The sequence below is a fragment of the Apis dorsata genome, unplaced genomic scaffold (assembly GCF_000469605.1).
Source record: "Apis dorsata unplaced genomic scaffold, Apis dorsata 1.3 scaffold_397, whole genome shotgun sequence".
Lineage (NCBI taxonomy): Eukaryota > Metazoa > Arthropoda > Insecta > Hymenoptera > Apidae > Apis > Apis dorsata.
In genome coordinates this window covers 1193948-1212964 of record NW_006263656.1, presented here as the reverse complement: position 1 = coordinate 1212964, position 19017 = coordinate 1193948, and the positions used below count along the sequence as shown (strand labels likewise).

General features: G+C 22.6%; 6 protein-coding genes across 10 annotated transcripts in view; 4 read left to right on the top strand and 2 right to left on the bottom strand.

Annotated features, from left to right (window-relative positions):
- Positions 1-2396, top strand: part of LOC102680768 — a 4854-nt gene extending 2458 nt beyond the window's left edge. Inside the window, exons 6-10 of the mRNA XM_006619246.2 lie at positions 113-194; positions 276-599; positions 746-1245; positions 1450-1670; positions 1803-2396. Coding sequence (XP_006619309.1) covers positions 113-194; positions 276-599; positions 746-1245; positions 1450-1670; positions 1803-2062 — 1387 coding nt within the window. The 3' untranslated portion in view covers positions 2063-2396. The remainder of the gene's footprint in view (positions 1-112; positions 195-275; positions 600-745; positions 1246-1449; positions 1671-1802) is intronic.
- A 485-nt stretch (positions 2397-2881) lies between these two features.
- On the bottom strand, positions 2882-4942 carry LOC102680630 (mannose-1-phosphate guanyltransferase alpha-A). The gene is made up of 5 exons (XM_006619245.2): positions 4781-4942; positions 4006-4582; positions 3635-3911; positions 3275-3539; positions 2882-3173 (listed from the first exon to the last, which is right to left on the bottom strand). Exons 1-5 carry the CDS (start codon positions 4821-4823, stop codon positions 3073-3075), a joined length of 1263 nt encoding a protein of 420 aa, XP_006619308.1. The 5' UTR covers positions 4824-4942; the 3' UTR covers positions 2882-3072.
- Positions 4943-5286: 344 nt separating this feature from the next.
- Positions 5287-10989, bottom strand: LOC102680398 (congested-like trachea protein). 2 transcript variants are annotated; one of them, XM_006619244.2, is made up of 6 exons: positions 10766-10952; positions 10088-10184; positions 9551-9665; positions 9120-9428; positions 5945-6118; positions 5382-5806 (listed from the first exon to the last, which is right to left on the bottom strand). In XM_006619244.2, exons 3-6 carry the CDS (start codon positions 9648-9650, stop codon positions 5628-5630), a joined length of 762 nt encoding a protein of 253 aa, XP_006619307.1. In that variant the 5' UTR covers positions 9651-9665; positions 10088-10184; positions 10766-10952; the 3' UTR covers positions 5382-5627. The 2 variants fall into 2 exon arrangements, with proteins under 2 accessions (XP_006619306.1, XP_006619307.1); XM_006619243.2 differs by lacking the exon at positions 10088-10184 and having other exon boundaries at positions 5287-5806; positions 10766-10989.
- On the top strand, positions 6264-9049 carry LOC102680088 (leucine-rich repeat-containing protein 15-like). 2 transcript variants are annotated; one of them, XM_006619240.2, is made up of 6 exons: positions 6264-6534; positions 6694-6825; positions 6885-7022; positions 7112-7938; positions 8042-8594; positions 8684-9049. In XM_006619240.2, the coding sequence occupies exons 1-6, from the start codon at positions 6499-6501 to the stop codon at positions 8855-8857; spliced, it is 1860 nt and encodes a 619-aa protein (XP_006619303.1). In that variant the 5' UTR covers positions 6264-6498; the 3' UTR covers positions 8858-9049. The 2 variants fall into 2 exon arrangements, with proteins under 2 accessions (XP_006619303.1, XP_006619304.1); XM_006619241.2 differs by having other exon boundaries at positions 6264-6570.
- A 342-nt stretch (positions 10990-11331) lies between the features above and the next one.
- Positions 11332-14562, top strand: LOC102679873 (5'-AMP-activated protein kinase catalytic subunit alpha-2). Of its 2 annotated transcripts, none has more exons than XM_006619238.1 (10): positions 11332-11525; positions 11874-11987; positions 12140-12281; positions 12357-12595; positions 12845-13051; positions 13122-13227; positions 13348-13682; positions 13799-13962; positions 14021-14180; positions 14278-14562. In XM_006619238.1, the coding sequence occupies exons 2-10, from the start codon at positions 11885-11887 to the stop codon at positions 14367-14369; spliced, it is 1548 nt and encodes a 515-aa protein (XP_006619301.1). In that variant the 5' UTR covers positions 11332-11525; positions 11874-11884; the 3' UTR covers positions 14370-14562. The 2 variants fall into 2 exon arrangements, with proteins under 2 accessions (XP_006619301.1, XP_006619302.1); XM_006619239.2 differs by lacking the exon at positions 11332-11525 and adding an exon at positions 11755-11777 and having other exon boundaries at positions 14278-14369.
- Positions 14563-15367: 805 nt separating this feature from the next.
- Positions 15368-18166, top strand: LOC102679593 (adapter molecule Crk). 2 transcript variants are annotated; one of them, XM_006619237.2, is made up of 4 exons: positions 15537-15790; positions 16247-16308; positions 16416-16602; positions 16740-18166. In XM_006619237.2, exons 1-4 carry the CDS (start codon positions 15778-15780, stop codon positions 17210-17212), a joined length of 735 nt encoding a protein of 244 aa, XP_006619300.1. In that variant the 5' UTR covers positions 15537-15777; the 3' UTR covers positions 17213-18166. The 2 variants fall into 2 exon arrangements, with proteins under 2 accessions (XP_006619298.1, XP_006619300.1); XM_006619235.2 differs by having other exon boundaries at positions 15368-15790; positions 16247-16602.
- The last annotated feature ends 851 nt before the right edge of the window (positions 18167-19017 follow it).

The following is a 19017-nucleotide window of genomic DNA, read 5'->3' as shown; positions in this document are numbered from 1 at the left end:
ATATATATATATATATATATATAATGAAAATATATATAAATGAATATATAATGGTTTAATAGCAATAATTGTTAATAATAATAATAAATATTAATAATTTAAAATGATATTTTAGATTTTTTCATGTACGAAGATTAAGGTACGAAGCTGGCGGTAGAATGACGGCCTCAAATCTCACAGCTTTATCAAACCAAGTATAGTATTAAAAATTAAAATGAAATTTTAAAAAATATATATAGATAGAACAAATATTTTTAATAAAATCATATTTATAGGATAATCTAGAAGAAAAACAAATTGAATATACAGAGAATAAAAAATTAAATATGAATGTTGGAGTGAGAAGAGTTAAATTAAGTAATGGTGGGATACCAGGAGTATTCAATTGTCGTTTTGCTAATCCAACTGTAGTAAATCCAAATCGTAAAAAGAAAAAACCAACAACATTTGTACCTCTTCCGCCACCGCAATCTCAATCTGGAACTGTTACAGCTCCTATAAATACACTGGATGAGTCAAAACAATGGCATGGTATAAATAATAATTCACGTCAATTAATACCATTTTGGAAAAAATCCGTGAATTCCAATGTAATACAGGTAATATTGAATTTTTTGTTTTATTATAAAAGAAAAAAAGAAACAAAAATAATATTACATAAAATTGATTTTTATTCCAATTTTATATATTCATATTTTTTCTTTACATTAATATTCATTATTTTGAGAAGAATGGTATTTTGTAGAATAGTCATATGAATGAACAAAAAATTGGAACGGATTCTGGAACTGCCAGTTCTTTAAATGTAAATTTAATAAGGGAAAAACTTCAAGAAAAAAAGCAACAACAATTACGCGAGTTAAGAGCTATACAAGAAGAAATAAAAGAAGGAAAATTATTTCCTCCACCTTCGGCTTCGGCATCGTCATTCTCATCATCACCTGCATCAACTCAGCAACCACCTCCTAATACAAAGTTACACACTTCTCCTAGCTCTCCTTTGTTTACATCTGAACCATCAGTAGGTGATCAAAATGGAGGAATAAACTTATCTTCGTGGCCACCTGTGAAAATGCATTGTCTCTTACCTCCGCCACCATCTTCTTCCTATTATCCAAATATTCATCCTTCAAATTCCTGGAGAACAACACAAAGAGAAAGAGCGGATACTCCAGAAATTTTACTTGCACCCAGATGTCTTCCTCATCACTATTCACATTGGACACCTTCTCATGTTAATCCTCGGTAATTAAGATTTAAAAAAATCTAATGAACTTCATTTCTTAAAATTAAAAAAATTATTAAAATATCAACAGATAAATTTAAAAAAAAATACATAAATATATATTTATCTATATTTATTTATATGTATATGTTGTATTATTGTATTATAATAATAATTTTATTATTATATTTATAATATTATGATTACTATTATTATTATTTAAGTCAAAACGGTGGAGAAGAAAGTTCTAAAGGTGAAGGGGAGATAGAAGGAGAACTTAGTGACATGGAAGGTAGTCAAATATCATTGCCTCGAAGCTATACTCTACCCCGTGAGTTTAAATATCATCATCCAAATAACACTGCCAGAGAACGTGAACGACGAGTAGGAAATAACAAAATTTCAGCTTCGCGTTTTTACTTACCTTCTACTAATAGTTCAGATGGTGAGTTTTATTTAAATTTATTATAATTTGAATAAATTATTGTTTTAAATATTATATAAAAATTTATTACGATTTATTATTTTATTTTAAATTTTATAAAAAAATATACTTAAATGTTTAATATTTTTTTAGGAGATGTAGATAGTGCAGATAATGAAGAAGAGACAGATTCTGAAATACATTATCGTATAAAAAACAATCATGGATCTAATAATCATGGTGAAACACAACAGCAGCAACGATTTACTTTTGAAGATAATAAAAACGAATTTTTAAATTCAGATTCTACAGCAGCTGTTATCATATCTGGAAATTCTTATTTAAATAATTCTCAATTACTTCGACCAAGTCAATTGTTTAGAAACAGGGTTAAACATGAAACAAAGCTTTAAAGCTTGTTTTTATTGATATAATACTTTAAGAATTGTATAATAGCCAATCAAAAGTTTAAAGCAAGAAAAGACTGTGTATATGATATATTTTTATAAAATTATTTGTTATATACATGCGTATTTTTTAATTTTCTTATGTCAATACTTCTAAATTTAAATATTAACTAAATAATATTTGTATATACAATAGAGTTAAACATAAATCTTACTTAATACTATTATATTTGTTTCTTGTAAATGATGATGGTAATATTATGTACAAATTCAAAACGCAAATAATCATGTGTATAATATATATATTTGATCTTATTTTTATCAATAAAATCATGAATGATGAAACAATTTTTATAAAAAAAAAAAACAATTATAAAAATTAAATTTTTCTCTAAATTATATTTAAATGCCAATAAATTTCAGAAGCATACATATCGAATTATGCACTCTTCCTTTTAAATGGGAATAAAACTGCCAATTAAAAAATTATATGATATATTATTTAAGGAATTACTATACTTAAATTATAATAATATAATATATATTATATACTCTTACAAAATATTATTTAAATTATTTCAACATTTTTCTTGATAAATATATTTCCATATAAAAAATATTTATCATTAATTACTAATAGTTTTTTAGTTTTTTTTAGTTAATTTACAAATTTAAGTTATAAAAATGTAAATAGAGAAATAAATATATAAGTAAGAAATGTTGAAAATAGATATATTTTTTTTTCTTTTTATACATGGTATATTCATATATTTATATTAATATATAAACCAACAATTGAAAATAATACAATTATTAAAAAAATATTTATATCTATATTAATACCAGTTTCTTAAATAATTTTTGTGCTTAAGTTACTATTTTAAATTGACAAATTTATAAAATAAAACCATATGATAGAAGAATTGTATATATAAATTAATATATATACAATTATATATAAATAAATTAATAGAAATGTATTATTTTGAATTATATTGTATAATTTAAGATATATCTTAAAGAATAATTTCATTTTTAAAATTTCTAGTCAGTTCTTTGTGCGGTAAAACAATAGAATTTAATACGATTTTTTCTGCTGCCAAACGTACACTAGTACCTGAAATATAAAAAGTAAAAATATATATATATATATATAAGATTTTTTTTTCCTTTGTTTAAGTAATTGTTTAATGAATTATCAATTAATAAATTATTTACCAAGTATTGTTATAGAAGGATTCAGTTTTCCATTAGTATTAAAAAGAGGTAAATTTTCCATTTTTGCAAATGGTTTATCAGGATTAGGATCACAAGGTGTTCCTTCTATTCTTGCCCATTCTCCTATATAACTGCTCTTTCCTACTATACTGTGTAAAACAATGGAATGTGGTTGAATGTGTGCATTAGCTAATATAATTGATTCCCTTATCCTAACACCTCGAGCAATGATAGCATTTGGACCTATGCTTACATTTGGACCTAGCTGTAAATCAATTATTGTCTTACAAAATTATTTAATTATTTTTATACAAATTTAATTATTTTTATACAAAAAATATATAATTATGGCTTTTTTACCACTGCAGTTGGATGAACAGAAGCAGAAGGATGAATATAAATATCACCAATAATCTGACAAGGTCCATTAACTGCAGAAGCAAGACGATTTGGATGTTTTGCTTTATATAAAGCTAAATAATGACGATTGGCATATATAGCAGAACCTGCAGTTTTAACTTGTGACCACCATTTTAAAACAGGTAAAGCAAATAAACGACCTGTTCCAGCTAAGCGCATTAATATATCTTGTTCAAGAGATATATGAGCTGGATCTTTACCATTACCATTGAATTGGCTATTAAATAATGTATAATCAAAATCTTTTATGTTATATAATTTTTTAATAACATTTCTAAAATATCTTACATAAAAATTTCTAAATATCTTACATAAAATTCTCTTGATTTTGTCCTGCATAAAAAGCATCAGCCATAGTTTGAAAGATATCTAATGAAGCAAGATAGATCCCACAATTAATTAAAGTTGAAACAAATGTTGATGGTTTTTCTACATAATGAGCAACTTTTCCTTCTTTATCAAGAACCATGCAACCATAATTCAAAGATTGTTGTCTTGTTGCTTCAGTAGCCATGATAGTGAATAATGCTTGTTTTTCTTTATGATATTCTACTATTTCTTGCAAAGAAAAATCAGCACATACATCACCATTCATTACAAAAAAATATGTTGGTCCACCAGAACGTATTTGATCACGAAAATGATATAAACCTCCAGCTGTTCCCAATGGTGTAAATTCTTGAAGATATCTAATAGTTATTTTGTAGGTGCTTATCATTTCCTCAATAAATTGAGATAAATCACTTGCAAGATATGATCCAATTATCAATATTTCACTAAGATTATCTACTTTAGAACATGCTTCTATATGATGCTGTATTACTGGTAATCCAGCAACTGGAAATAATGGTTTTGGTATATCTAACGAAAGAGGTCTAAATCTAGTACCTGCAAAATATATTTTTGATTTTGAAACATCATTAAATGAATTATTTCTACTTATTATAAATACTTATTATAAATTAATTTTTAATATTATTATATAATTATAAGAATTTATAAAATTATATTTGAGGTTATATTTTTGTACAAAAATAATAATTATATATAATAATTATATATATTTATATTACATAAAATACAGACCTTTTGATGGACCACCAATTAATATAACTGATTTCAATATCATTTTTATTAATTATATAAACTTTTACAATAACTTAAGATAATTCTTTTACTATAAAACTGATAAAAACTTATACTGATAGATTTAGGAACACTTCAAAATTTTCAATTTGCAAATTTCAGTTCAATAAATAGAATAAGATTAGCGTTATAACTTTCTGATAATATATTTAAATTTAAACAAAATAAAAGTTTTATGATCATCGAATAATATTAATAATTACTTCATTATTATTAACAATCTTATTTTAAAGAAATAATTAAAATATGTATTTAAAAATTAAAATAATTTTTATAGATTTTTAAATATTATATTATATATTTTTATATGTTATGATTATTATGTTTATTGAAAATTATTAAAATTATAAAAATTATAAAAATAAATATTCATTTTAATTTTTTTTTCTTTAAAGTTCTTTAAAAAAATAAATCGGAAAAAATTTTGCAATTAATAATAATGCTTTAAATCAATTATTTATTTATTCTTATAAAAAATATATTATAAATTATAAAATATAGATTCAACAATATAAAAAGATGATATAAAGATTATTACATATTATATGAACTATATCTAAAAAATAATTTATATAGCATAAATAATTATAAAAAAATAGATAACATCATTGCAAATTCATTATACATTCTATAACACATGAATAATATATAAAAATGTATTATTATCTTTGATTTAGAAATATAGAATACTTTACAAATATACTAAATTTACTAATTTAACATTTAATTGACAATAGAATTACTACCTTTCTTTCTTAAAAACTTACTATATACAAAATTATACATATCACAGTACCCAATTCAAGAAATTCATAGCAATCTCAAATCCAAGAAAACATGCTGCATTTGCTGGAAATGCACGAAGCATCACAGGCACACATCCTTTATATAATGCCTTTGGTCCTTCTTCTTTCATTAAAATTATAAAAACATCTCGAATTCCGTTTTTAAAAGTATTATCTGGAGCTAAATAATGTAAATAATATAAAATTTTAATTAATTTTTTCAATAATTTCTTTTAACTAGCTTATATTATTTGAAAATTTAAAAATTAATAATTAATTAAATAATAAATTAGAATAGAAAAAAAAATACAATATATACCACTTTGTAAACGACTTTTTAATACATCAGGTGGCATTCCAACAATCCAATTTGTAATACCAGCAAAACCACCAGCCATAATTGTTTGAAGTATTCCTAGTTTACCTTCTTCAGAAGACATCCACTTTTTCAAACACTCATATGTCATAAAATACATTCCACTGGCAGGAACATCTGATAATTAGATTTAAAAAAATGTTAGCTAAATATAAATATTATCTGCATTGAATATTTTATGAGATAACTTAAAAATACAAATAATATTTACATATAATATTTCATAAAAATAATATATCATAAAAAATATTTATGGAATTAATAGGAAGATCAAGTTCCACCTGAATATATATAATTAAAGCATCATGAGGGAATATTATTTATAATTATAAAGCAAAAATAGTATGTGTAGGTTGCTAGATAGGAGGCATCCTGTTTGATATGGCACATCAAGGCAGACAGATAACGATTAACAAAATTCAGTTTCCTTCAAACCATCATACCATTATTGGTTTTAATCTGCTTTTCTTCAATTCTCAAATTTTAATTAATTGATTATGATGGTTATTCTAATACTTGTCTTCACTTTGCTGGTACATAATTTTTTTCTTTATTTGAACTGAAGAAGTGTAAGATAAAAAGATTATTTTTCTCATATCTCGTATATATATTCTTTATAATAGAGATTCTTAAAAGTGACTTTATATGTAAATTTAATTCAATAATAGATTAATAAACAAATATATGTTTAGAATGAGTGCTTTGGACAAATAATCGATATCGGCGATATTTGGGAAGTAAAATGTCCACCAGGTTGTTCATGTGAAGTACAAAAATTTGTTGATTTACCTTTACATCGATGGATAAAAACAAATCAAGATCAGGTATGAAAATATAGTTATATTTTTCTTTTTGAAATGTAATATTATTTTATTCTTAATAGAACTTAAGTAACGATGCTAAGTTTGAACTTGGATTAAACATTGATCATTCTATGATTCCCGAATTTTTGAAAGTAGCAATTTGTGTTATTGCCGAAGAATATGAAGAACTTTTGGATAAGCTTCCATCAGATATTCAGGTTGATATTATGAATTTGAATGTAATTTTATAATATTTGAAAATGATATATATATATATATATATATATAATTGAAATTTTTGTTTTAGGTGTTTACAATTCTTCAATCTGGCTTGGGTAACTTTGAGATTCATTTACAGTCTACAACATTTCAACGTTTTACAGATTTAATATCTTTAGATATTCAGGGCATAGATTATAATGAATCTCTAAAAAAGAATTTGACTGTGGAACAAGAGAAATTAGGAGGAATTATTTTGTCTGTTGATTCATTATATCCATTAGGATTAAATCTTCTTTATTTAAATTTAGAACGAGTAAAATTAACAAGTTTGAGTGCAACAAAAAGAAACAAAGCTAATCTTGTAATTAAACCAATGAATACTGTTACTAATGACGAAAATGAAAATAAACAATTATTAAATAATATTAGTCAAAGTATAGGACATAGATTGATATTTTTAAGTCAACAAAATAATGGAGAAAGTGATGATAAGGAAATACTTCCATATGATGTATACAAACAAGAAATGGAAGGTTACAAAGAAACTGTTGGACTTTTTACTGGTTTAGGAGCTTTAACACATTTAAGAATTTATGATTGTGATTTAAAAGATATATCATGGCATATGTTTGATGGTTTAAATAGTCTTATTCATCTTTCATTAGAAAAAAATAGTTTAAAATTCATTCCAGAATTTTGTTTTTATGGTACTCCAAATTTAAAAGTATTATCACTTGCAAATAATCAATTGTTAACCCTTAAAAGTGTAGATTTAGCTGGTTTATTAATGCTTGAAAATCTTGATTTAAGAAGAAATAATCTAACTTTTTTGTCAGAGTTATCTTTTCCTCCTTTTCCAATGTTGAAAATTGCAGACTTTCGAGAAAATCCTTTGGATTCTATATTTCCAAGGTATTTTAATACATTTTTTTTCTTTTTTTGAAATAAAATGATAGTTCATAAATTAATGATTAATAGTAAAGTGTAAAATTAATATAAAATCTTTTGATTTCAGTACTTTTGAAATCATGAATACAACACTAAATCTCTATTTGGGAGGCGAAGATTCGAAATTATATCTACAAAAAAATTCATTTTTGGGATTATGTCATCTTCAAACATTATACTTGTATAATTTAAAAATACTAGTTTTGGAACGTTTTATATTTCAAGGAATGCCCGAGCTATTACAATTAAAAGTACAAGGAAATATTTCAAGTATCGAATTTGACGCATTTATAGATTTAATCAAGTTAATAGATCTTAATTTAAGTAACTGTCATATTCGTAAAATATCCATGGACGCATTTTATGGTTTACAAAATGTTAAACGCATAGATTTATCAAATAATGAATTAGAATTCATTCCACCTGGTTTATTTGGAGTAGAACAACAGAAACAACTTAGGGAAATTATTCTTTCACAAAATAAACTAACTTCACTACCTATAGATTTTTTTAAAATGCTTCGGATTCCAAGCAAACAGCAAGTAGATTTTGCAATTGTAAAATTAGATGGCAATCCATGGAATTGCACTTGTCTAATGTTTACATGGAATCCTCATTTGGTGAGTACAAAAAAGCTTTTTGCTTCATTCTTAAATGAAAATTAGATATAGAAAAATATAAAATACCATTATAATTTATTTTAAAATAGGTAAATAGATTAAGAGAAACAGCACCAAGATGTTCAACCCCTAAGAAGTTAAAAAATTGGGGAGTTTTTCATGCATTACGTAAAGGTGGTTTGCAATGCAGAACTTTTAAAAAAAAACATTTAAAAAAGTCTTCAATTGGAAAATATAATTATGAAGATAATATTATTAGTTAGCTAATATAATTTTTTAATTTGCAATGAATATATGTGTGTATAAAAAAAAAAACAAAATTAGAAGTTTAATTTGTTTTTAAACAATTTTTAATAAGATTGCTCTTTAATATATCATTTTTAGTTTTATATATAATATGTGTATAGCTAGATATAACAATAGAATTCAGAATAAAAAAAAATTGCAATTAACAATTTCTATTTTCGTAATCTTTATATTTAAATCATTTAAAAATAAAATAGAAAAATAAATAATATTACTTACCTCTTAAAAGAGTAGCACAGGTACCTTTATAAATACTTTTAATCCCTCCTTCCTTATAAAGTTGTTTCATACAATCAATTGGACCACTATATTTAGATTTTATACCTTGTTGTGTTTGTAAGAGACATTTTATTCTTTCACCAGGAGCCATTATAATAGTTGTAAAGATACCACTAAATGCACCAGCATAAAACAGTTGGAAAGGAGTTAATTCCTCATTATTTCTTTGTACTAATTGTTTGCCCAATCCAAATCCATAAAAACTTATAGCAAATATTGGAGCCACACCACATAAAGGTGCACCCATACCTAACAAAAAGTATTCAAGATAATCTTATAAATATTTTTTAATAAGAAATAACAGTCAATAAAAAATATTTATTTATAATATATATCATGTAATAAGTATATTATATATTTTATGTACCAACCTTTATATAATCCACGTATTCCTTCTTTTGCAATTGTTTTCCTAGCACAATCTATAGTTCCATTATATAAAAGCACTCCGTTTGGGCCTGGTATAGGCATAGTTTGAAGGCGGACCTGTTAAAATATTTTTTTTAAAACACTTTTAATATAAACTATTATTAATTATTATTAACAAAAATTTATTATTAACAACAATAAATTGAAAAAATAAAAAATTTATAGTAAAATGAACAATATAAAAAGTATTAATTCTTATTAAATATTCTTATTATAAATATATAAATTATTTTCTTATTTTAATTTTAATTTTTCATTATTATAATATAATATTTATTATAGATTTTAATTTATGATATATAAAAATAAAAAACAATTTTAATAATAAATCATAATATTTATATATAACTAATTCATTAATATAAAGATTTTAAAAAATACAAAAATGATGGAAACCCTATAATGGAAAATAAATTGTTTAAATAAAAAATTATATATAGTATTTTTAATATTATCAGCACGCACAATCTTTCTTTTACCTAACATATCCATTATTAGGGCCACTCCTCTTCAGAAAAAGACAGTTCAATCCTAAGTAGGACTTAATAATCCTACTTACAATTAGATTAGGTGCAGCTGAAAAATGGGGGATTATCTTTTACATTTTACTTTAAAATATCTATTCTACCCCAAATTTCTATTTATTTTTTTAGAAAAAAAGTTTATTTTAATTTAGAAAAGCTGCAAAGACATATTTTGTTGTTCCAATTTTTAAACAATAAAAAATATTAATAAATAATAAAAATATTTGAAAAATTTTATATTTTAGTTAATAATTTTATTTAATAAATTTTGCTGCACTTTAATATGTAAATATATTACTATAATATATAAAATGAAGATAAATTTTTTGTAAATTATAAAATTTGTATTGTTTTATTTAGAAATAAAAAAAAATTTTTTTATTATTTTTATAATTATTAATGTTGCTATTATATGTATAATTGCTTAATTAATTTATAAAATTAATTAATTATATAATTTAATACAGAATAATTAATTAAAAAATAATTAATTATGTAATTTATAACAGAATTTATATAAATAAAAATATATCATGAATTGTACATATTAATTATATATTTATAAAAAGTTAATAATTCTTGTTAATTTTATGTTTTTTATGTTTTTAATTTTTATAATTAATATAACCTTACTTTTATCGTGTCTAAAGGATGACCCACTATAACAGTACATATTCCACCAAAACCGCCACTGAGAAAATATTTGATAAGACTTTCTTTTTCTGACATCTGAATGGTAATATAATTAACAAATTTTACTTGAAGATAAAACAAAAAATCAATTTTATTTGAAATGTGATTACACTATTCGATCTTGAATCTTCCTAAAAAAAGAATATAATTTCCATTATTTTAATAGATTATAAGATAATAGACTACTAAGATTAAGAAAGAATATCATAAAAATAATAATCATTTAATGATTATATACATTAATTTTATTTTAAATAAACTTTTATTTTTGAAAAATTGTTAATGAATAAAAAAAAAAAAATAGAATTTAAAAACAAATTAAATTAAAACAACTTTTTGATATAATTAAAAAATTTAAAAGTGAAATAAAAAATTTTATAATGTAATGTATAATGTTTCTCTTTACAAATTTCATATAATGCATTAAAAAACAAATTTTATATAAGCCGCCAGTTCAATTCATGATAGCGCTATATATATGTGTGTGTGTGTGTGTGTGTGTGTGTGTATGTGTACTAACATAAAATATTTTAACGATCTAAGGTTTTGATTTCTCTATGAATCAAAAATATTAATATGAAATTTATTAGTAGTTTTCTAATCTTTGAATTTTATGATAAATGATTTAACATATCGTATTATACATTTATATAGTGATATCTTCAAAATAATAAGTATCAGAATATGTAAATAATATCAGGTGATCGAATTGTTAATTATTTTGTTTCTAGTTTTAATGAGTTTTTATTTTGACATTTTTTAATATAATTGCTTTTTATCATGATATAATTATAACTTTAATAATTCCATTTATATTCTATGACCTTGTTTAAGTTTTAAAAAATTTATTATATTTGTGGAATATAAATAAGTAATTGCAGTAAAATGTCAAAAATGATCAATTATTGATATTTTTCTATATGAATTAGATATTTTTTAATTATAACTTTTCGTATGTTATTTTAAAGTTTCTAAAAAATGATATCTAAATTTGTCTGATAATTATTTTATTTTTGTTTTAATCAGAAATGTTTATTATATATTGTAGAATTTGTAACAATGTCTGAAAAAATTCCATCTAACCAACCACAACCAATTGTTAAGATAGGTCATTATACCCTTGGACAAACCCTAGGTGTTGGAACATTTGGTAAAGTAAAAAGTATGTATAAATTATTATTTTTTAAATAAATTTTTATTATATTAATTTGATAATATGAAAATATATTTACATATTTTATAATTACGTATATAATATTAAAAAATATAAATTATTATGTAATTTATAAAAAATTATTAACTTATTTTTTTCAGTTGGAGAACATGTATTAACAAAACACAAAGTTGCTGTGAAAATTTTGAATCGTCAGAAGATCAAAAGTTTAGATGTGGTTGGAAAGATTAGAAGAGAAATACAAAATCTTAAACTTTTCAGACATCCTCATATTATTAAATTGTATGTAATAATAATGCATACAATGCACTCTGAGATATTGAATATCAAAGGATATAAATATTTTTTATGATTTAGATATCAAGTTATAAGCACACCTACAGATATATTTATGATAATGGAATATGTATCAGGTGGAGAGTTATTCGACTATATTGTGAAACATGGCAAACTAAAGGAATATGAGGCACGAAGATTTTTTCAACAGATTATTTCTGGTGTTGATTATTGTCACAGACATATGATAGTTCATCGAGATTTAAAACCAGAAAATCTTTTGTTAGATCACAATCTACATGTAAAAATAGCAGATTTTGGTACTTTAATATAATTGATATTTTATGATATTTATAAATAAAATTTTTATTTAAAATACAAGATATCTATGATTCAAAAAATGAATATTTTTTAATATTTTATTTTTAATACTAATTTCAAAAAATAATAAAAACTGAACTTTTATAAATATTTGTACATTAATATTAATTAATTACAATATTTTAAATAAGACTTTTTGATTATTTTTATTTGAATATATATATTATAATTTAATGATTTTATTAAAGGTTTATCAAATATGATGATGGATGGAGAATTCTTACGTACTTCCTGTGGTTCTCCTAATTATGCAGCACCAGAAGTAATTTCGGGTAAATTATATGCTGGTCCTGAAGTTGATATTTGGTCTTGTGGAATAATACTTTATGCTTTACTTTGTGGTACTTTACCATTTGATGATGAACATGTACCAACACTTTTTCGTAAAATTAAATGTAAGTAAGAACAGTATATGTAATCTTCAATTTTAATAATTCATATAAAAATATTTTATATTTATTTTAGCTGGAGTTTTCCCTATCCCAGAGTATCTGAATAAAAGTGTTGTAAGTCTTTTATGTCATATGTTGCAAGTGGATCCTATGAAAAGAGCAACTATTGAAGATATCAAGTATATTAAATTTTTATTTATATATTTTATTTTATGTTTTATATATCTTCTTTAAGAGTTTTTTTTAAATTTTTTTTGAAATCTTTTATAATAAAACAGCTATAAATATTTTTGAATTAGGAAACATGAATGGTTTCAAAAGGATTTACCTTCATATTTATTTCCGTCGCCTGTTGAACAAGATTCTTCTGTAATTGATATAGACGCAGTAAATGAAGTTTGCGAAAAATTTAATGTAAAAGAAGCTGAAGTTCATTCTGCATTATTAGGTGGAGATCCTCACGATCAACTGGCAATTGCTTATCACTTGATAATAGATAATAAAAGAATTGCAGATGAAGCTGCTAAAGCAGAATTAAAAGATTTTTATGTAGCTTCTAGTCCACCTCCTGTTGCTTTCAGTCCCAATGATACTAATAATAGTCCTCTGAGACCACATCCAGAAAGAATAGCACGTAAGAAGATAAACTTAAAAATTTATAAAAAACTTATAAATATATAATTTGAAAATTTATTTACTTTCTTGTTTATTTTAATTTATAACATTTAATGAATTTATATTGTATCTTAGCATTACGAGAAAGACAAAGTTCTCAAGGAAGCACATCATCCTCAACACAAGGTGCTCGTGGTACACCAATAAAACGGGCTAAATGGCATTTAGGAATTCGTTCACAATCTAAACCAAATGATATTATGAATGAAGTTTATCGAGCAATGAAAGCTCTTAATTTTGTAAGATTTTGCTTTTAATTAATTTTTGAAATAATAAATTAATTTTTTATGTTTGTAGGAATGGAAAATTATAAATGCTTACAGTGTTAGAGTTCGTCAAAAAAATAAATTAACAGATAGATATAGTAAGATGTCATTACAACTTTATCAGGTTGATTATAAAAGTTACTTATTAGATTTTAAATCCTTATCAAATGAAGAAGAAGATATTGGACGAGGTAAAGAATTAAAGTTGATGTTGATATTTATTTATTAATAATAATTTATTAATATAATTTTATAATTCAACATAAATATAATATAATTGTTTTTTAGATCCTACAATTCCACCACCTCAAACAACAGGTCATCATACAATGGAATTCTTTGAAATGTGTGCAGCATTAATCACACAATTAGCTCGATAACTTTGCTGCATAATATGAGTTATCATTTTACTTTAGAACTATATTAATATCATATTTTATTTCTCATTAAATATTATAACGCGTAATAATGCAGTTTAGGATAAAGGGAACATTTAGAACGAAAATGATATCAATTTCATAAAAAAAAATGAGTGAAAGAAAAGAAGAATGTAATAAATCTATAGAAGATCAAGTTATATTTTTTTAAACCTGATCATTTTAGTATTTTACAAAAAAATAAAAATAATATTTTTATTAATAATAAAAAAAAATATAAATTTAAAATTTATTTTATTAAAAATTATTAAAATATATGTTAATACTTCTGTATTTATATTGATAAATATTGAAGAGAATATAATTTAAATAGAAAATTTTAGTTTCTTTATTATAAAGAAGAGAACAAAAAACGAATGAAACTGAAAAAAGAGTTTGTGGCGGCATCTATTTCCTTTCAATCGTCTCGTATTTTCGTTAAGAAAATATAACAGGAAGTGAAATAATTATTGCGCGGAAAAAGTGATGATACTTTCTTAAAAAAGAATAGATATATCATAAATTTAAGTGCAATGTACTGATTTTCATTTTAAAAAGAGAATATTCTAAGAATATACTATTGATAGTATATATAAGTAAATTATTTTGATTACTGATTATATACAATTCTTAGAAAATAACGGATTAATGGGATTGTCAATATTGTTATTGTCAATTGATAGTTGAGTTGTCAGTGAGAAAAAAAATGATTAAAAAAAAGAATGATATAAAAAAGTAATATTGAGAAAAATATTAGAAATGCAATGTGACGCTATTATATTCATTACGTAGATATTTGCTGCTAATAAGAAATTTTTTGGAAAAAATGCAAGTCTGTTTGAATTTCAACGAATTGAATACATTCAAAAAAATAGATATTTGTATTGGAAAGTTATAGATAAGATATTTGTTTCGCATATACATATTATAAGTAGTAGTTATATAATTTTAGTAGTAAATAGGTAATATACGTAATAATATTACTAATTTTCATATGCTGTGTTCAAATTGCATTAATATAGTTCTATATGATAACAATTTTTCTCTCGAATAGAAAATTCTTTTAGCAATACTGATTGCTAGAAGAAAAATGTAAGAATCATGAAAGAGAATTTAATGATATTTAAAGTAATAGAAAAAAAAGATTACAATTGTTGAAGGAAACTTAGGGACTTTTAATTTGAATTTATAACATTAGATGTGTGGAATGTGAAGATATTAGTACCACTAATTCTCGCATGGTGTACTCAAATCGCGTTAATGTATATAGCTTTATGTGACGTCACCTTTTCCCTACGGTAGGGAATTCTTCTGGCAACGCTGCCGATTAGTCGATTACTTGCTAAAACAATGGCTGCTACTTTCGATCAATATGACAAGTCCAGGTAAATAAAGAGACATTTTTGGTCATGTTATTTTGCGTCATAAGATTAATTCTTATTCTAATAAGTATTGTTGTGTTAAAAATTAATCTTTGAAATTTAATTTTACTAATTTTGAAGAAAAATTGTTAAGTTGTTAAGTTTTAGAAATTATATTAAATGATTTGATATGTTTAAAATAAATTTAAAATAACAAATGTAACAATTTATTTAAAGCAATATATATATTTTTTTTAATATTTTGATTTTACATATAATACATATACATATAATACATATATATCTAATCAAATTTTATTATATATAAATATATATATATATATGTATGTATATATAATTCCAAATTTTATAAATTTATAATATTTTGTGTATAATATATTGTGTATTTTGTGTAAAATTTTAAATATGTATTGTTTTTATAAGATTAATATTAAATTTTATAGAATTATATTCTTTTAGTTGGTATTTTGGTGCAATGTCACGACAAGATGCCTCGGATTTACTTATGGGTGAGAAAGAAGGTGGCGTATTCTTAGTACGTGACAGCACATCAATACAAGGAGATTTTGTTCTATGTGTACGAGAAGACAGCAAGGTTAGCCATTATATTATAAATAAAATTCAACAGGGTGATCAAATACGTTATCGGATTGGAGATCAAACATTTCCTGATATTCCCAACCTTTTGGCTTTTTACAAATTACATTATTTGGACACAACGCCATTGATCAGGCCTGCACCTAAAAGAACACAGAGGGTAGTAGCAAAGTATGATTTTGAGGGCAATGATCCTGATGATTTACCTTTTAGAAAAGGTTTGTATTAATTTTTATTTGAAATATATGTAATATTTAAATTTTTTTTATTTTGAATTTAAATTATATATGATATTTTTGCATTAATATATTATTAATAATTTAATTAAATTAATAAATATAAAAATTTTTTTTAGGAGAAATTCTTACAATTATATCAAAAGATGAAGAGCAATGGTGGACTGCTAGAAATGCTCTAGGTCAAACTGGTTCAGTTCCAGTTCCATATGTTCAAAAGTATGAAGAAGACAACCACCCTGTGATTGAAAATAATTCACGTCCAGAAAGTGGAGGAAGTTCAACTATAAATTCTAATTCAGTTCAAATTTCTGCTTCCCAAATGTCTTATCCAGAAAGTGGACAAGGGACCACTCGTAGATCGAATATTCAGAGAACATTACCTGCTTTTGCAAAAGTAAAACAAGCAAGAGTACCAAATGCATATGATAAAACTGCTCTAAAATTAGAAGTTGGAGATGTGATAAAAGTTACAAAGACTAATATAAATGGTCAATGGGAAGGTGAATTGCATGGCAAGGTTGGCCATTTTCCATTCACACATGTTGAATTTGTAGATAATGAGACTGGAGAAGACAATCAAGAAATTTAACGGAAGTCTTCCATTGAATAAAGAAATTAATTTGAATAGTTTTATATTGGCAGTTTAATTTCATATTAGCAAGTATTCTGTGTATTGGTACATAAAATCATCTCATTTTTAAATTTTTTACAATTTGAAATTTCAAATATTTTGTAACACATTTTTATATATTAAGTGTTAATTGTATAATATTGCACAAAATTTAAATGAATATTTTTATAAATTGTTCTACTTTTCTAGTCATAAAGTATCAAATAATTGTAAATGATTATGGATTAATATTGATTTTGTCAAAAGTTATAAAAATTTTCTGGTTTTAAATTTTGTACCGATACATATTGTACTGCTTAGCCATAAGTTGTGCCACAAATGGAACAACATTTTCTATTAGACATATTAAATGATGGAACTGTTAATCATATTACAATTGTAATTTACATAAATTACATTAATTATATATTACTATGTAATTATATAAGTTTCGATTGCTGAGTAATTTTTTTAAGAGAGCAGAAACTGTGAATTTATGTTTATGAGTGAATGATATAATATTTTCATGATTGTAAGTTACAAAAATTACTTGTTAATATGTAATTATACAAATTGCAAAAATAATTAGTTTTGTAAAAATAGTAGCTATTTTAAAGTTCCGCTTTATGCTATATATATATATATATATAATTATATTTTAAATATATATTAATTATATATATATATATATATAAAAGTTTTATCATAATTATATCAGTCATAGGCATGTAACGAGTTATTGTAAATTATATATTATTAATATTATTATACATATATATTATTAATATATAATTATATAAGTGAAATATTCGTGATGTTTATAAGAATAATTTCAAGAATTTTTTTTAAAAAAATTTTTTTTGATCTTAAAAACTAGTATAGGTATAGTTATGTATAAATACATTTTAATATATATATTTACATATTATTATATTTTATATTTGTATAAATTGTAATTTTATCATAAACTTTACACAATCTTTTTCTAATATTTTTATATATGAAGAAAACTGATAATAGTTTTATTTACAATGATATATATATTATTAATTATAAGTTGTATGTATGTTATGTATAGATATTTCAGGATTGTAATTTTCTGTATTTCCAAAGTTTTTAAATAATTTACAATTGAAATTACTTCTTTTTCATGTTTCCAAAAAGATATTTTCTTGAATCTTCAATGATGAAAATTATAATTTGAATAATATAAATTGTATAATTTGTATACAATTTTTAGCATTTGATTATGTTATATTTTCTATAAAAATTGAACTCGAATTTAAAAATTTTATTTACATATAGATTTATATTAATTTTTATATTAATATGTAGTATATGTATTTAATTATGAATTGAAAAAAAAATTTCTTGTGAAATTGTAATTGTATGTAAATTATATAAGGAATTTTTAAGATTTAGAAAATTAATTTTTGAATTAAAAATGACAAATTTAGTTCCTATATATAATTAAAAATTATTAATCGTGAAAAATTCGTTTTTTTTTTAATGTACAATTTATTAAAATATTAATTTCTTATCAATATACAATTTATCAAAATATATATAAGAATTTTAAGTTTTTAACAATTTATATGAAAAGAAAATATATATTTCGATTAATTTTGTCAATATGGAGTCAAAATCACAAAAATATAATTGTTCATATAATTACTAAAAAAGTAAGTATTAAAATTGTGTAGATTTTTACGAATCTATGAATTTTTGTAACACTTTTTTTATATAATTATATATATTATATTAATATAATTTTTATAATGTAT

Excerpts from the sequence above, each read along its gene's own strand:
- LOC102680630 (XM_006619245.2), bottom strand. The coding sequence starts at position 4,823 with ATGATATTGAAATCAGTTATATTAATTGGTGGTCCATCAAAAG. Across the intron at positions 4,583-4,780 it reads AATTGGTGGTCCATCAAAAG|GTACTAGATTTAGACCTCTT; the intron begins GTCTGTATTTTA and ends TATATTTTGCAG. Across the intron at positions 3,912-4,005 it reads CAAAATCAAGAGAATTTTAT|CCAATTCAATGGTAATGGTA; the intron begins GTAAGATATTTA and ends ATTATTTAATAG.
- LOC102680088 (XM_006619240.2), top strand. The coding sequence starts at position 6,499 with ATGATGGTTATTCTAATACTTGTCTTCACTTTGCTG. Across the intron at positions 6,535-6,693 it reads TACTTGTCTTCACTTTGCTG|AATGAGTGCTTTGGACAAAT; the intron begins GTACATAATTTT and ends ATATATGTTTAG. Across the intron at positions 8,595-8,683 it reads TTACATGGAATCCTCATTTG|GTAAATAGATTAAGAGAAAC; the intron begins GTGAGTACAAAA and ends ATTTTAAAATAG.
- LOC102680398 (XM_006619243.2), bottom strand. The coding sequence starts at position 10,861 with ATGTCAGAAAAAGAAAGTCTTATCAAATATTTTCTCAGTGGCGGTTTT. Across the intron at positions 9,666-10,765 it reads ATCCTTTAGACACGATAAAA|GTCCGCCTTCAAACTATGCC; the intron begins GTAAGGTTATAT and ends ATATTTTAACAG. Across the intron at positions 6,119-9,119 it reads CTGTGCTACTCTTTTAAGAG|ATGTTCCTGCCAGTGGAATG; the intron begins GTAAGTAATATT and ends TCTAATTATCAG.
- LOC102679873 (XM_006619238.1), top strand. The coding sequence starts at position 11,885 with ATGTCTGAAAAAATTCCATCTAACCAACCACAACCAATTGTTAAGATA. Across the intron at positions 12,596-12,844 it reads TGTAAAAATAGCAGATTTTG|GTTTATCAAATATGATGATG; the intron begins GTACTTTAATAT and ends ATTTTATTAAAG. Across the intron at positions 13,228-13,347 it reads GCAACTATTGAAGATATCAA|GAAACATGAATGGTTTCAAA; the intron begins GTATATTAAATT and ends TTTTTGAATTAG.
- LOC102679593 (XM_006619235.2), top strand. The coding sequence starts at position 15,756 with ATGGCTGCTACTTTCGATCAATATGACAAGTCCAG. Across the intron at positions 15,791-16,246 it reads GATCAATATGACAAGTCCAG|TTGGTATTTTGGTGCAATGT; the intron begins GTAAATAAAGAG and ends ATATTCTTTTAG. Across the intron at positions 16,603-16,739 it reads TGATTTACCTTTTAGAAAAG|GAGAAATTCTTACAATTATA; the intron begins GTTTGTATTAAT and ends AATTTTTTTTAG.